The sequence below is a fragment of the Malus sylvestris genome, chromosome 13 (assembly GCF_916048215.2).
Source record: "Malus sylvestris chromosome 13, drMalSylv7.2, whole genome shotgun sequence".
Classification (NCBI taxonomy): Eukaryota; Viridiplantae; Streptophyta; class Magnoliopsida; order Rosales; family Rosaceae; genus Malus; species Malus sylvestris.
The window spans coordinates 35,119,331-35,133,956 of record NC_062272.1 but is presented as its reverse complement, the minus strand read 5'-3'; the positions used below and the strand labels follow the sequence as shown (position 1 = coordinate 35,133,956).

General features: G+C 36.9%; 1 protein-coding gene across 4 annotated transcripts; it reads right to left on the bottom strand.

The window, feature by feature from the left end:
- Positions 1-715: 715 nt before the first annotated feature.
- On the bottom strand, positions 716-11,056 carry LOC126594744 (CMP-sialic acid transporter 2). Of its 4 annotated transcripts, XM_050261002.1 has the most exons (17): positions 10,735-11,056; positions 10,369-10,620; positions 9,984-10,190; positions 9,176-9,292; positions 8,571-8,627; positions 8,192-8,269; positions 7,619-7,663; positions 4,945-5,004; positions 4,628-4,750; positions 4,387-4,464; positions 3,609-3,678; positions 2,690-2,797; positions 2,349-2,482; positions 2,099-2,178; positions 1,674-1,719; positions 1,524-1,586; positions 716-1,099 (listed from the first exon to the last, which is right to left on the bottom strand). In XM_050261002.1, the coding sequence occupies exons 3-16, from the start codon at positions 10,149-10,151 to the stop codon at positions 1,536-1,538; spliced, it is 1,215 nt and encodes a 404-aa protein (XP_050116959.1). In that variant the 5' UTR covers positions 10,152-10,190; positions 10,369-10,620; positions 10,735-11,056; the 3' UTR covers positions 716-1,099; positions 1,524-1,535. The 4 variants fall into 4 exon arrangements, 3 of the variants coding, with proteins under 3 accessions (XP_050116959.1, XP_050116958.1, XP_050116960.1); XM_050261001.1 differs by lacking the exon at positions 10,369-10,620 and having other exon boundaries at positions 10,735-11,055; XR_007613407.1 differs by lacking the exons at positions 716-1,099; positions 10,369-10,620 and adding an exon at positions 1,105-1,420 and having other exon boundaries at positions 1,469-1,586.
- Between the last annotated feature and the right edge of the window lie 3,570 nt (positions 11,057-14,626).

Here is a 14,626-nt window from a genome sequence, read left to right as displayed (position 1 = left end):
TTTTCATAGGTGAAAGTGGAAGATGCATCTCTTCTTGCATTAGAAGACGAAGGCCGTCGAGCATTGCTAGCAGAACCTAAAGTCGATATGTTACGGTAGATGGTCTCTTGTGTTTTGGCTAGGGGAATGCAGGAAAATGCTTGAACATTGAAGATTTCCTGTAGATATGGCTTTGGGCTCGCCTACTTTCCTCTTGGTATGTGAGATGCAGTATTTGACGTTCTTGTAAGTTGATCTAATACGATAGGGTGATTTCGAGCTTACTCAGACAAATTTTTGTTACAATGGATCGCACGCCCGGCACACATGTTTTGGCCTTGTGCGTCCATAACTCAAAATAGGTGACCTAACGGCCGCACGTAACCGAACAACCATTTATTTATGGAAGTGTTTGCTTGTAGTTCATTACGGATCTCAAGATCGAGTTGAGACGAGCAATGGTGACCAAAAGTATTTGTATTCTCAAATTGAAATGAGGCAATTTAGCCAAGACTGCAAAGGAATTGATGCTAGAACAATTTACACATGAGAGTGCATGATCCGAGACGCCGCGCGTTGACGAATTTGTTTTGATGACAATCTAATGGTATGTTTCACGGTAATGTGTCCCAAGAAAGTCGTATCCAGTGCACAAGGCTCCCGCTTTACACAGGGTCTGGGAGAGGTGAATGTCGGCTAGCCTTACCCCGCGAAACAAAAAAGAAAAACTCAAAAGTTGACATGGGGGGTGAAATATGTATGTCGTCCAAGGTAAATAATACAATGAATGCTATTACAAATCACATTGGTAAGCTAAAGTAAAGTGCATGTAGGAATCCAATAATTGTTGACAACATATTACTAATTTCTCTATCAATCTTCTGCAGCGAAATGCTGGGATAACCTAACGCCGTGTATCCTCCGAATTCATTTATGAACCGCTTTAGACACCCACTTAGGGAAACCCCGTGACACGGGAAAAGGGATCCCCGGAAAACAGTAGAAAAGTATCTCTTGTCAGATAAATTTATTGAATGTTTGAGGAATCTCGATTTGCTTAATCTCTCGTATCATTTCAATTCCTGCCAAAAGAATTCCTTCAAAGAAAAGAAAAAGAATCCTGCATCAAATAACAAAGTCTGATTATGCACGGAACAACGTCAGCTATGCCGGCTACAATTGAAGATATCAGGCTGACAGTAATGACATTTAGGAAGGCTCCTACATATTTATCTTCTCTAACTAAATAATTTCTCGCATGTCTCGTAAAACATTACTTGCACACTCTAGCCTTCCCAACAGGGAAAATAAAAGATCTATATAGCTGGGTACTGGACATGACAGTTAATTTAATTGCTGCAAACATAAAGACTAGTCCAGTTAATTGCCGTTCGATGCATGTTTTTGTTGGTAATGGTAATTTGTCGGTCGACATGGTTAAGTAAAATATGCATCTTTTTGTTGGTAATTTGTCGGTCGACATGGTTAGGTAGAATATGTAGCAGATGCATGTATCCAACAACTAGTTAAAGAGCAAAACATACTCCACAAAACTTTTAGGTCGGAAGAAGCGGCTGTCTCTCATCAGGGCCCACCCGATGACTAGCCTGGAAAAGGTCAATTTGTAAGAAAAGAGCGAGGCAAATATAAAATAAACATATAATATTTACAAGACAGTAATTTGCAATTCTAACCTCTTCATTTGCCCCTGCTGTCATATTAACAAAGGAATCCTTTGACCTGAATCAAGAAAACAACCTACGTTACTAACCATCATGAGTAGAAAAAATTAATTAATTTTCCCCCCATGAATTTCTCCTTTAGCCTCTCACCTATATCCCCATCCAGACTCATAGTTGATTTCTTTTTGGTTGATTTATGTATACTATATGTGCTATAGAAAAGGCAAAACTTCGAAGGTACATAAAATTCTTAAAATCATTATCCTTAGTGGCCTACCCTTGTTAGCGCCTAACAGTAAAATATTTAACACTTTGGCTTGGTGTTTGTGCCAAGCATACAACATGAACACAGTAATCTGTACATCAACTCCCAACTAATGATGCTGTCCCACACCACTACCCCATATGACAATTGGGCAAGAAGAATGAGCAGATACCTGTGTTTATCATCGACATCTATCATTTCTAGCTTCCCATTTTGTTCCTCCTCCTTGACTTTCGAAATGGGAGAAAAGAACTATACAGAAAAACAAAAGAACAATGCCCAGAAAACGATGTGATCAGGAAAACAAAAGAGGAATCGAAAGAAAGCTCTCTCCAAATTATACAATTTTTTTCTTGTGAAAATAAATTTTCATGCTATCAACAACTAAAGTGAAGAAAAGAAGACTCATTTATCAAGATTACCTGGTGCATCGAGATGAAGACTATAGAAATTCCTAAAACAAAGTTCATAGTCAATTTATGACCAAACAGCAAAGCAGATGCTATGCCTGTGAAGATAGTGGCCACAGTGGACGAGTACTTCTTTAGAATTGTATCTGAAAACATTGAATGGCATCCTTCGATTAATGAGTGACGAGAAAATGAAATTTAACAAAAAAGTGCCACAGGTGATGAAATCATAAGCTGAATACAGAATCTCGCTATTAAAGTGTACTTAGGAGTAATCTCCATAATACAGCAAGCACTTCCATACCAAATTGGCATGACATGTAAACCTGAAGTGGCTATTGCAGAAAACTAACCTGCATATTTGAAGAAAAAAGAAGACAGAATTCCTTGTGCTGCATTGTTAGCTATCAGAAACATTGTAGCTCTTGAATGACCATGAAGGATATCAAAGCTACTTGGACCTGAAACATTCAAACAACATGAGGTTACAACTCAAAACACCTATTTCATAAATTTCCTTAACAGAATAGCACTGTGCAAAAGCACAATGAAGTTCTTATCTGTAAATTGGACCCTCCTATACCAATCAACTATACTGGACAATAATTCTATCCAAAACCATTTTGATTGGTCAATATCACTAAGGATACGAAGAGAATAGAACAGAAAATCTCCGGATGACATGCCAGATTTATTAAAGGAACTAATAAAGAAATTTTGCAAATAATCCCATTTTTTTTCCTTAAGCACGTGGTTAACTAGAAAAGCAAACAAATCAACTATTTGAGCCATCTTAAATAGCTGAAGATAAAATAAGGTGATATTCTGAGCGCAGTAATGAAACTTCCTTTCACCGCATTTGGATTTTATATATGCCTTGTGAGGGTGTAAAAGGTTGGCTCGATACAAGCCAAGATGGATGTGAAGAAAATCCCACATCGGAGAAGAACAACAATAATCTAAGGTAGGTGTTCTGCTTTTAGTTGCACTAAGGCCTTTTGAGATAACCCCACGCCTGAGGTCCATTGGTCTTGATACCACCCAGGGGATTGGGCCTAGGTGGTTAAGTGGGGACAATATCAGTGCACGGCAGCCTTAGTAGTGAACACTTATGGAGCCCATGACATAACACTTTCTGGTCTCTAATTACTGTGTACTACTTCTGTATGTGGAAATTTCTTTTAGAATGTTTTTACTTATCAAGAAAACTAAATAAGGATAAGTTCTGCAAAGCATACACTTTGTGGTCTCTAAACATAGTGTTGTTCATACCTTTGACAATGGCCATTACCAATATTCCTAGAAAGTTGAATATAGCACCATACCCGTATAAGAATAAGTTCTGCAAAGCCAAAAGAAGACGACTTAAAATGAAGACAATAAATTGTCGACTTATATTTATCATTCTTCAATAACCGTCCATACTTAAATTTAACATAGGATATACAATGAAACACATGAGTTGCTAAGATATGGTTTAAGAAACTCTAGGTTCAGAAGCAAATTGGTCACAGATGAAGCTAGACGTCTAACAAAGCAAAATAATCAATAATTAAAAATATTCAGTGTTTAAGGGTAAAGGCATATCCTTCCACCTTGTTGCCGACATCTCGGCGATATGCTGTCGCATGTACTAAGCTTCAACATCAGTGAAATACTGAAAATTTGAGGCAAACTGTCTTATTTTCCTTGTACACTTTGGCAACATTTCAACTATATGGGACAACTAAGTACCAAGAGACTATAGCATGCTCATCATTTTCAAATTCCATCCCAAATACAACCATATCCATATATCACTAGGATAATTTTAAAGAAACTGAACAGATAGCTCCACCAAAAATAAAATTCGCAACCCGAGTAAACAAGATCCATGTTGATGATAGATTAGGCCAACTCCGGTAAGTATTGACACAAATTACAGGTATAGAAGCAAATGGCTATTTGCTACCTCTAGAAAAATCAATTCCTTAACATCCTGGAATAATAATAACCCCACTTACCTTCATGCCTTAGCATAAAAACAAGTCATAAAAGTCCTATAACTCACCTGGAGGTATATGCTTGTGTCATATTGGCTCTTCAGAGCATACTCATTATAAACAGAGGCCAATGATGGAACTGTTACCTGTAAGATGAATCTGAGATGAGTCTCCAACATGCATATAAATGTCTTGGATCATAATTTCGAAGAATACTTTGTTCAAGCCAGTAAAAGGAGTTATGCACCTAAAGGTGCCTGTTAAACAGGACGTCACCACTAGAAACAACAATTATCATTAATCACTTACAAAGATCAATGTGTAGATGTATGCGCCCGTCGAAACTGGAAGACCTAAAGCAGTGGAACCCTCGGGTAAGGATCGCAACTGATTTACACTAATTCCAATGAGCAACAAAGCAAGGGCTTCCCACTGTATCAAAGTATTATCAGTTTGATAAGATATAGCAATCATAGCACCCACAGGAATGTGTTCAAATAAGATCATCCAAAGTTCTATAACTGACTACTCCCCGTTTGTAGAAACAGGAAAAGAACAGAAAAGCTGGAGTAAAAGAAAGTGTTTTCTTCTTGGCTGGAGAGATGAACAAATGGAAAGGTACTAACCTGAATTATTGAAAATCGGCGCTTCATTATCATTTTCAACAAAACAGCAATCACCAACACCTGCATGTCCACAGTCATACTTGTTGAAGTAAAACGACATATCTAACTCCTTAAAAGGAGACCTGCAGGATTTCTACAGGTGAAACTAAGTGAACAAAACAAAGCCTTGTTAGCTTATCTTTTCCTGAGATTGAAAAATCGCCGATATCACCCAAATATCACCCATATTTCAGCAAAATTGGCTTACCAACAATCAATACGGATGTAAGGCAATATATGTCCACAATTTCGCCGAAAATCTCCAAAGTTTTGGTAAATTGGAAATATTGACTCAATTTCGTTATTTGGAGTATAACTGGTCACAATTGGAAGATTTTTGAGAAATTTTGGTGGATATCAGATAGTTTCAAGAGAGATGGACTCTTTTTCGGTGATTTTCTTCTCACTCCTTGGCGTGTGCCTTTCGCAAATGATATCCCTTTGTGTATGTCTCTCGCAGATGATAGCCCTTGCTGTATGCTTTTCATAGATGATATAATGTTGATAGATGTAACGCAGGAGGGAGTACTTAACCTTTGGCAAGAAGTGTTAGAATCTAAAGGTCTTCGCCTAAGTAGGTCAAAGACAAAGTATACAGAGTGCAAGTTCAATGGGAATGGGGTCCAAATGAGATAGGGATGAGGATTGGAGATCAAGAACTACAAAAGAGTGAACATTTTCGTTATCTTGGATCTGTCCTAGCAAAGAATGAAAAATTGGATGGAGATCTCAAGCATAGAATAAAAGGAAAACTAATGAAGAGGGCTTGAAAACTTTTGAGTTTTAACGATAACGACAAAATAAAGGTTAAAGTGAATAGTACCAGGATTGACTTTTTAGTTTAAAAATGTGGTTTTTCGTTAAAGTGAATAGTACCGGGAGCTTTTCGTTAAAGTTCACTAGAATAAAAGCTAGATGGATAAAGTGGAAGAGTGCATCGGGTGTGTTATGCGACCGTTGTATGCTACTAAAGTTTCTATAGGACCGCAATACGGCCAACAATGCTTTATAACATAGAATGTTAGCCAGCCAAGCATCAACACGTGCAAAAATGTGTAGCGGATATGAGAATGCTTCGTTGGATGTGTGGCCATATGAGAAAGGACAGGATTAAAAACGAGTATATCCGAGATAAAGCATGAGTGGCCACAATTGAAGATGAGATGAGATGAGAGAAAATCCGTTAAAGTGGTTTGGATATGTGAAACGAAGACCTGCACATGCTTCAGTTAGAAAATTGCAATTATGAGAAAGGCTAAGGAAAAAAGGGGTAAAGGAAGACTTAGGAAGACTTAGAAAGAAACTTTCAAAAAAGACATGGGGTACTTTGGAGAACTTGGAGCTAACAGAAGACTTGACGCAAAACCAAGCGTAATCATTCTAGGATTCATACAACCAACTCTACTTAGTGGGATACGGCTTTGTTGTTGTTGTTCTTGTTTTTGCTTCTCACTCTAACCACTATTTTCAAAGTTTTAACGAATGCTTTTGCTAGTTTACCTTAAGAATTGGGATTGGGATCACGCAACTCAAAGAGTGGAAGACCCTCAAACTTCTCAGCTAGTCAAAGGATTGGTTACTGGGGTGTTGGCATTTAAAGGAATGAAGAAAGAAAAAGGAAGTTTAAAAGCACTTAATTCATTAGTGTTAGGTCAACATTAGGTATTAAACTTGTCATTTTAGTCGAACTTAATACATTCAACTTACAAATGAAAAAAAATATCACTAGACTATAATGCTAGCTATATATAAGTAATACAATTCTTGTTAACCAAAAAAAGAAATCCAAATGCATGCCTAACGTATGCATTGTCAATTGTCACAACATTTCCTAAAGTTTATTCAAAGTTATCATGTTTTAAAGAACCTACTCACCATTTTTTAATTTATGGTCGATATATCCACTAACTACAATATATTTATCAATATATCCATAAATTGGGCTACCTATACATTCACTGACATCAATATAATAATCCTTGATCTCTTCATGCTGGATGAAAATATGCATCCCAAGCTACTTCTGTGGAAGCAACACCAGGGGTGCAGATTATTCTGTGATATACTAGTATACGATGTGTGTGTATGTAGAGAGAGAGAGAGAGAGAGAGAGAGAGAGAGAGATACTTATTACGAGGGATCCCTTTTGTTAAAATCCAAAAGGGGTCAGATACAAATCAGAAACAATTAAACAAGAAACTAAAAAATTCTTTCAGATTGCTGGGCATTGTCAGTTTTTAGGGTCGGGTGAAATAGAAAGATTCTCCAGTATTTAGAGGTGGGTATGCATGAACTTTGGGATTGAAAATGCTTCTGGCCTGTAATTTGGACTTCATAGAGATAGAATTCAGGGAATCTTCCCTTCCAGGGGTTTTTATAATTATGATACGGTCCCCTGGTTTATCTAGAAAAGTTTTCAAAACATGCGTTTCAAGCCAATGTGCGCATTCCATCTTCATGCATTGAAGATACACGTGTTTATTATGATATGAAGCTTGTTTGTTATTTAAAGTATGCCTTAATTTACTGAGTAATCACATTAGTTGTTTGTTGAGATTCTAGATAACACTGATGCTCCTATCAAGTCATGAAATTGTCGTTAGCATCACTAAGATACCGATAATAATACTGTTACCTTCAAATTGCTCAGCATCTTCACAGTTGCAGGATTAAAATATAGCTGCAAAAAAAAAGCTTAATTATTTATGGACTATAATTAAGTAAAAGAACTCTCCAAATTCAATGAATGGGTAACCTCCAATGGAGACCAGTATAAACTTTGGATGACCCAGTACTACATGAAGCCTAAGGAATGGCCAATTCTGTTAGCCCATACTATTCAATAAAACTGCTCGGAACTAAGCAGTTGTGGTATGACCATATCATGTTGTACACGAAGTTTAGTGCATGACAACATATCTCTAACCAATGTGTCCCCATTTTTTACTGTCTTTGTTTTGTGAGATCATTCCTCTTTAGCTAAACACTACAAACACTACTTCTAAGTAGACCTGCAAGATACTCCACACCCATTTCAAAGGGCTTCAAACATGGGGGAGAACCCTTAGAGCTAAACTTCTTGGTTATATCAAAATTTGACTATATAGGTCATAGCACAAGTCCATCACTCATGCAAAAATTTGGAAAGTTAACCACATACGCCACAACACATGGATGCATGCTAAGAGGATCTATGAAATAGCTATACCTGCATGGTGAACTTTAAATAGTTATTAATAGCATAGAGAAATGCTGGAACAGCAAGAAGCACATTATTGCGAGCTGCCTGCAAAGGAGAAAAACAAATATTGTTGGATCACAAATTACCATGTATGCTTTCATATAAACTCCAAATATGAGCAAGCTTATGAACTAAGCAAGATAGTTCAAACACGGATGCCAAGAAATTATTTAATGAAGAAAACAGACTGCAGTGTAAAAGGAGAAGATACAGTTTCCTAATAACAGATCATACAGAACAAACTAAGGGAGTGCCCAAATTCCATCTGTTACAATATCACAAACAGACAAACATTATGAAACAAGAGCTTAAAAAATTAACGATTGTCACACAGTGAAAAGACAACCTGCATGAATGTAGAAATTGAGAGAAGAGGCTTCTCCCCAACTTTCTGATTCCTAGCCTGCAGAATCAACCAAGATGTCAATAAGAACAAAAGAAAACTAAGTCCATCAGGAAATGAAGTCATTAGTACTTTGCAAAAGTCAACTAATATAATCTAGAATGTGAGAGTTATGACCATCAGACATCTCTCTTCTCCATAACCAACTTGCAAACAACACACAAGCAAGTTTTTCCTTTTGGCATAATTAATTCTACTATCTTCAATAGGTGGGAGCTCCTAAGTTATCACCAATGCATAAACGGGCGCTCACCCAAGTGCACCTCACATGGCACTAAGGTATTTTCTAGCCTCATCTCAGAACCTCAGCATACAATACAAGAGTTGATGCCATTGACAAGACATGTCAAAATTTTGTGTAAACTTCATATGGAACCTTATTCCAGGTTGAACCAGAACACCTAGAAGGTGCTGGAACTTAACAGCACCAGGGAATAACAATAACTCAATCTGATATCTTCCTCAGAGAAAATTAACTTTTTTATCATATGGCATGACGATTTTGTGCACATTTAAGTAAGGGAGACAAAAGGAAGTTGTTGACATACCTGCAACAATAGCATAACGACAGCAAATAGAACCTTTGCTGCCTCTGTTAAAAAGTTTACACTAATCGGGCTAAACTCGAATTTTCCATCGACCTTGGACATATAAACCAGGATAGGCTGATAGCAAAAATACATAAAAGTAAGCATGTCAGGTAATAATGAAATTGAGATGAAGAACTGTCCACAAAATTTATAGCAACGGTTTGCAGCTTACTTCATAAACTCATATCAAGTTTTCACAAGCAATAATAGATTTCCTAAGGGACTGTTTGAAACAGTTGTTAGTGCGACTATATCTGCAATATGAATGATGAACTTGTTTTCACTTTTAATATGCTTCCTAACATGTATGGTAATCATCTTCATAGTCCAAAACAAGAAAATTAAACAGATATGTTGAATCAGGAGATCAAATTCAACTAAATTACTGGAGCCATTAATGTAATAGTGATGAAAATAAAGATGGATGGCAATGTAATCATTTGTAATAATGCAGAAGCTATGGGAATGAGGATGGTAGGGGTGGTCTTGTGCTAGTTTGAGGGTTTATAGGAGAATAACAGCAGATATTGTAGGCTGACAACAATAACATTGTTAGCAACCTTCATAGTTGCGAAAACATGCTCAAACATGTTCAGTCATGCAGAAATATTGGAAAGCTGAATTATCAAATACGTTTCTAAAAATTAGAGATTTCATATATCATTTCTTATAAACTTCTCTACTTGAAGTTGAGTAGTTCTCCGTGTAATCAATCATTTGATTCCCATGAAAGATAAGCAAAACATGATCAAATATGAAAACAAACCTGTAAACCGACAAGCATACAATCACCAACGACCAAGAGTACATTGAGAACACGTTGCTTGGATGATAACCTGTTCTTGTGGCGGTCATAGGCCCTGGAGAAAGTTTTAGAGTTCGGGGCAACAATCTTTGAATGGCATACACTACATTCTATCATCCCGTTCTTCATTAGTTTCCCCTAGTCCGCACTCTACACAATGATCAAAAACTACAAAAAACATAGAAAAAATCCATAACTTAACACTACATCTCATAATATCATGCCCTCTTAAAAATTAATAAACATTCTTCGTGAATTTTTGGTATAGGCCTAATTGCAACATAACCATTGATAACGAACTACGCACGACAGGATAAAAAATCCGTACTTCAGAGTTCAGACCTACCAAATCAACAAGCCCTTCCAATCCCCAATAAGACCACATTACCAAACGGTCTTTATATTTTCAGTTTCATTTCTTTTTTTAATACACTTCCTTTGCAACCAAACGGAAGGCAAATGGCAGCTCAATTCGATCAAACACCTCAACCAACTCATTTATCACTCACAAATCAGTATAATTCAACCAGATCTTGCCCTTACAACAACCGGAATCACACAGAGACCACAAATCCAGCTAACAATCCTCACAGAAACCCTCAATCGAATCAAATAACAACAGAAAGAATAGAAACGCAGACTGAGTTCAGATCTTGCCGAATCCTCAACCAAAACTTGGGCTAAAAAAAGGGAAAATTCGAGCGTTACTAACCGCAGAAATGACGGGAGCTAAATCACCTCCGAACAGAGCATTGATCTGAGGCTCCAATTGGGTCAGATCCACAGTCGCAGAAGCACAGCAATTCCCACCACTCTCAGAAACCGATTGAAAATACAGAAGGGATTTGAGAAGTGGAGAAGGCGAGAATTCGAATTCGAATCCTCGTTTTGGTGCTTCAATGGGAATTCGAATTTCCCAGAGATGCGAGGAAAATGCAACGCACAGAGAAGATGAATTCTGCGGGGAATGTTTAACGAAAGAAGGAGCGAGCTTGTTTAAGTCTCTCCCCTCTCTCTCTCTCTCTCTCTCTCTCCCCCCGGAAATGTATTTTTTAATAATTAATGATTTTTTTTTTTTTGTTTTTTTTTTTTGCTTTGATTTTACACAAACACGGTCTTTGTTCGCTGGGGAGCTGTCACCGACCGACGCTAGGCCAATGGTGACGGACCAATGAGATGTCGGGGTTGGGTGGAAAATGGGAAGTGAAAAGTCGGTGACAAATGAGATGGTTAACTTCAGGGGATGGGTGCTGGTAAGTTAAGCTATATTTTCTGGTTTTGTTTTTTCGGTTTAGATGTTTCTTTCGCTTCAATTTGTTGTACTTTTAAAGTAAGCTCTGTTGGCATCCATCATTATTCCATCATGTGAGGAATTAAAAGAAAAAAATAATGGAGCTTTTGAGTTTTGATTTGATTGTGGTCAAAGTAGTTGATTGTAGGTAAGAGTTAAAAGTTGAAAGCTAGGTGAATTTGAAGCTTGGCAAGTAGAATCAATTCAATTTCTACCACTATAATTAAAACATGTATAACTGTTCTTGGACGATGTTTGATGTGTAGGAGAATTCTATGTAAATTTATTTTACAGTGCTAGTCCCAAGCCCAGTTAAAAGAGGAGGAGGAGTACATCAGGTAGTTGATAGCCGACACTCTGTCTTCATGTCGAATCCCTATGATATGAATGTTAATGCCAAAATCTGGTAAGGTGTTTCAACAATGGTTTTTTAGGGGTTTAAATGTGTGAATATCATGGGTTTTAGAGTATAAGGTTTGATATTCAGTAAAAGGGTAATAAATAAATGGACACAAAGACATGTAATGGTTCACTCATAACCAGGCTACATCTACTGCAATAATATTATGTTTGCATGAGGTTACAAATGTAGCGTGGAAGGGGGTAAAGTCCAAGGATTAATAAACGATGGTGGAGATTGGAAAAGAAGGATGTGATACAGACCTTTGTGGGTCGTGATCTGGGTAAGGATGGTCTGTCATAAACTATTTCTTAATGTATTTTCTTCAGTTGTTTTCTTGAACCTCCTTTTCTAGATTTCCCTCTTCTTTTATATAGTGGCTTGTTCGTTTGCTAACGAGTCCCTTTTAACTAAGTCATGATGTCACCCTATGTTCCCTCTCACGATATAAGCATTTCATCTGCTTGTAGCCTTTTCTCTTCTTTCAACACATAAGCCTACTGGGCCAGATTATTCTTTCTTTGTGTCAAGAGGTAGTGGTCGATAAATCTTTGAGGCAATGGAGAAGCTCCGCATAAGTCTGAAGCTACTCGACAACAGGTGTTTAAAATGTTATGCTGACCACGAGTTTTCCTCTAAACTTATCGCAAATGTGTGCTTGGGCATTTCACCTATCCCAAGCCCACTATTGGATATGGGCTTGTGTCATATTTTTTTAATGCATTGTTGAAAAATTAGGTTCTGGGTTAACAGGTCCCTAAACTTCTTATTAAAGAATTTGTCTTGATTATCCGAAAGTACTGTTTTGTGGATATATTTCTGATAAGATTTTGAACCAATCCCAATGCACCACATGTCACTATTTATTTACAATCCTTTAGAATAGATTTTGATAAGATTTTCAACCAATCATGCAGTGCCACGTGGCATTATCCATGACCTCATCCTTTTTTTTGTCCATATAAACCCTACATCCATCCTAATTCATACACCAAACTCAAACTAGCTCAAAATCCTTCTTCATTGTTTTTAAATCTTGAGTTCTTACAATGTCTTCTTCAAGGAGATTGTATGAAATCGATGAGCAACAGAAAAAATTGTTGGTAGAACAAGAAGAATTGTTCAATCTCGAGGATGGTGGAGATGAGGCATTCGTAATGGAAAAGGATGAGGATGATGAACATAGAAGGTAGAGAACCTCACATTCATGTCGTGTCATGCAAGCTATGGGTTAGATCTCCAAACCCAGATGTGCCGCAAACTTGGATTGGATAGAAATAGGGAAAGATGAGGTAAAGATCTCTTGGAAGATTATTTTATCCCCAAATGTTTATTCCTTGATCATATTTTTAGAAGTCGTTTTAGAATGCAATGAAGTTTATTCAATAAAATCATGATTGCTATTTGCAACCATGATCCATACTTTGTGTAAAAAAAAAGGATGTTTTTCATGTTCTAAGTCTTCTTCCTGAGCAAAAAATTATTGTTGCCTTGTGGATGCTTGCATATAGAGCATTTGCAATTCAAGTGGATGAGATAGCGAGGATGGGAAAATCAACTATTCTAGAGTCTCTAATGAGGTTTTGCTTCGCAATTGAAGCCCCCTACAGTAATGAGTGCCTCCGAAAACCCATGACAATGGACAAGCAAAGGATTTTGAAGAAGGGTGAGATGCGAGGCTTTCCTGGCATGATTGGAAGCATCGACTATATGCACTGGACATGGAAAAATTGTCCAAGTGTGTGGCAAAAAGCTTATGGCGACATAAAAGAAGCCAAATGTATCATTTTGGAAGCGGTGACATCATTTGATACAAAGATTTGGCATGTTTTTTTTGGTGTTCCAGGAGCTCAAAATGGCCTTAATGTCCTTACCCAATCTCCAGTGTTCGATGAGGTGCTGCAAGGAAAAGCACCGAAAGTTGCATATTTGGTCAATGGACATAAATACGAAGGAGCATACTACCTAGCAAAGGACATTTACCCAAGGTGGACAACATTTGTCAAAACAGTGCCGCATCCACAAAGTGAAAAGGAACAACACTTCGCAAGATGTCAAGAAGGGTGTAGGAATGATGCGGAGGGTTGTTTTGGTATCCTGCAAGCTCGTCGGGCGATTATCAGGGTTGTTGCTAGATTGTTTGATGTCGAGGCTCTTCAATCCATCATGATAACGTGTGTCATTCTCCACAACAAGATTGTGGAAGATGAGTATGATTATGATGCCATCGATGAATACGAGCCGGGCGCGATGAACAATTCCAGAACACGTAAATATTGTGCTCATGATTGCACCGAAGATCCCGTGCAACACGAGTCATTGGAAAAGGATAGGCGTTACAATCAATTGATCATTGATTGGTATACTTCAATGCAACAACCATACATCCACTTAAGTCATCAAAGTGACTTGATTGAGCACTTGTGGGGATTGAAACAAGGTGAAGAAACTTAAAAGGAGCTTGTGGTAAAAAAATACAGTTCTTAGTTTATTTGGTATGTTTTTTTTAAGTTTTATTTGGTGAGTTTATGTAATTTTATTTGGTGTGTTTTTTTAAGTTATTTGGTGAGTTTATGTAATTTTAGTTGGTGTGCTTATGTAATTTTATTTGCTGTGTTTTTTTAAGTTTATTTGGTGAGTTTATGTAATTTTTTTTAGTGTGTTTATGTAATTTTATTTGGTGTGTTTATGCAATTTTATTTGGTGTGCTTATGTAATTTTATTTTGGTGTGTTTATGTAATTTTATTTGGTGTGTTTAAATAAAGTACTAAAAATAAATAAGAAATTACATAAAGTACTACAAATAAATAAGAAATTACATAAAGTACTAGAAATTAATAAGAAATTACATAAAGTACTAAAAATAAATACGAAATTACATAAAGTACAAAAATAAATTAGAAATTATATAA

What these genes read in the sequence shown, in the direction of transcription:
- LOC126594744 (XM_050261002.1), bottom strand. Translation starts at nt 10,151, where the DNA reads ATGAAGAACGGGATGATAGAATGTAGTGTATGCCATTCAAAGATTGTT. An exon ending in GTATGCTTGTCGGTTTACAG is followed by an intron (nt 9,293 to 9,983) that starts GTTTGTTTTCAT and finishes TTTTGCTATCAG; the next exon opens with CCTATCCTGGTTTATATGTC. An exon ending in CAGCAGGGGCAAATGAAGAG is followed by an intron (nt 1,587 to 1,673) that starts GTTAGAATTGCA and finishes GACCTTTTCCAG; the next exon opens with GCTAGTCATCGGGTGGGCCC.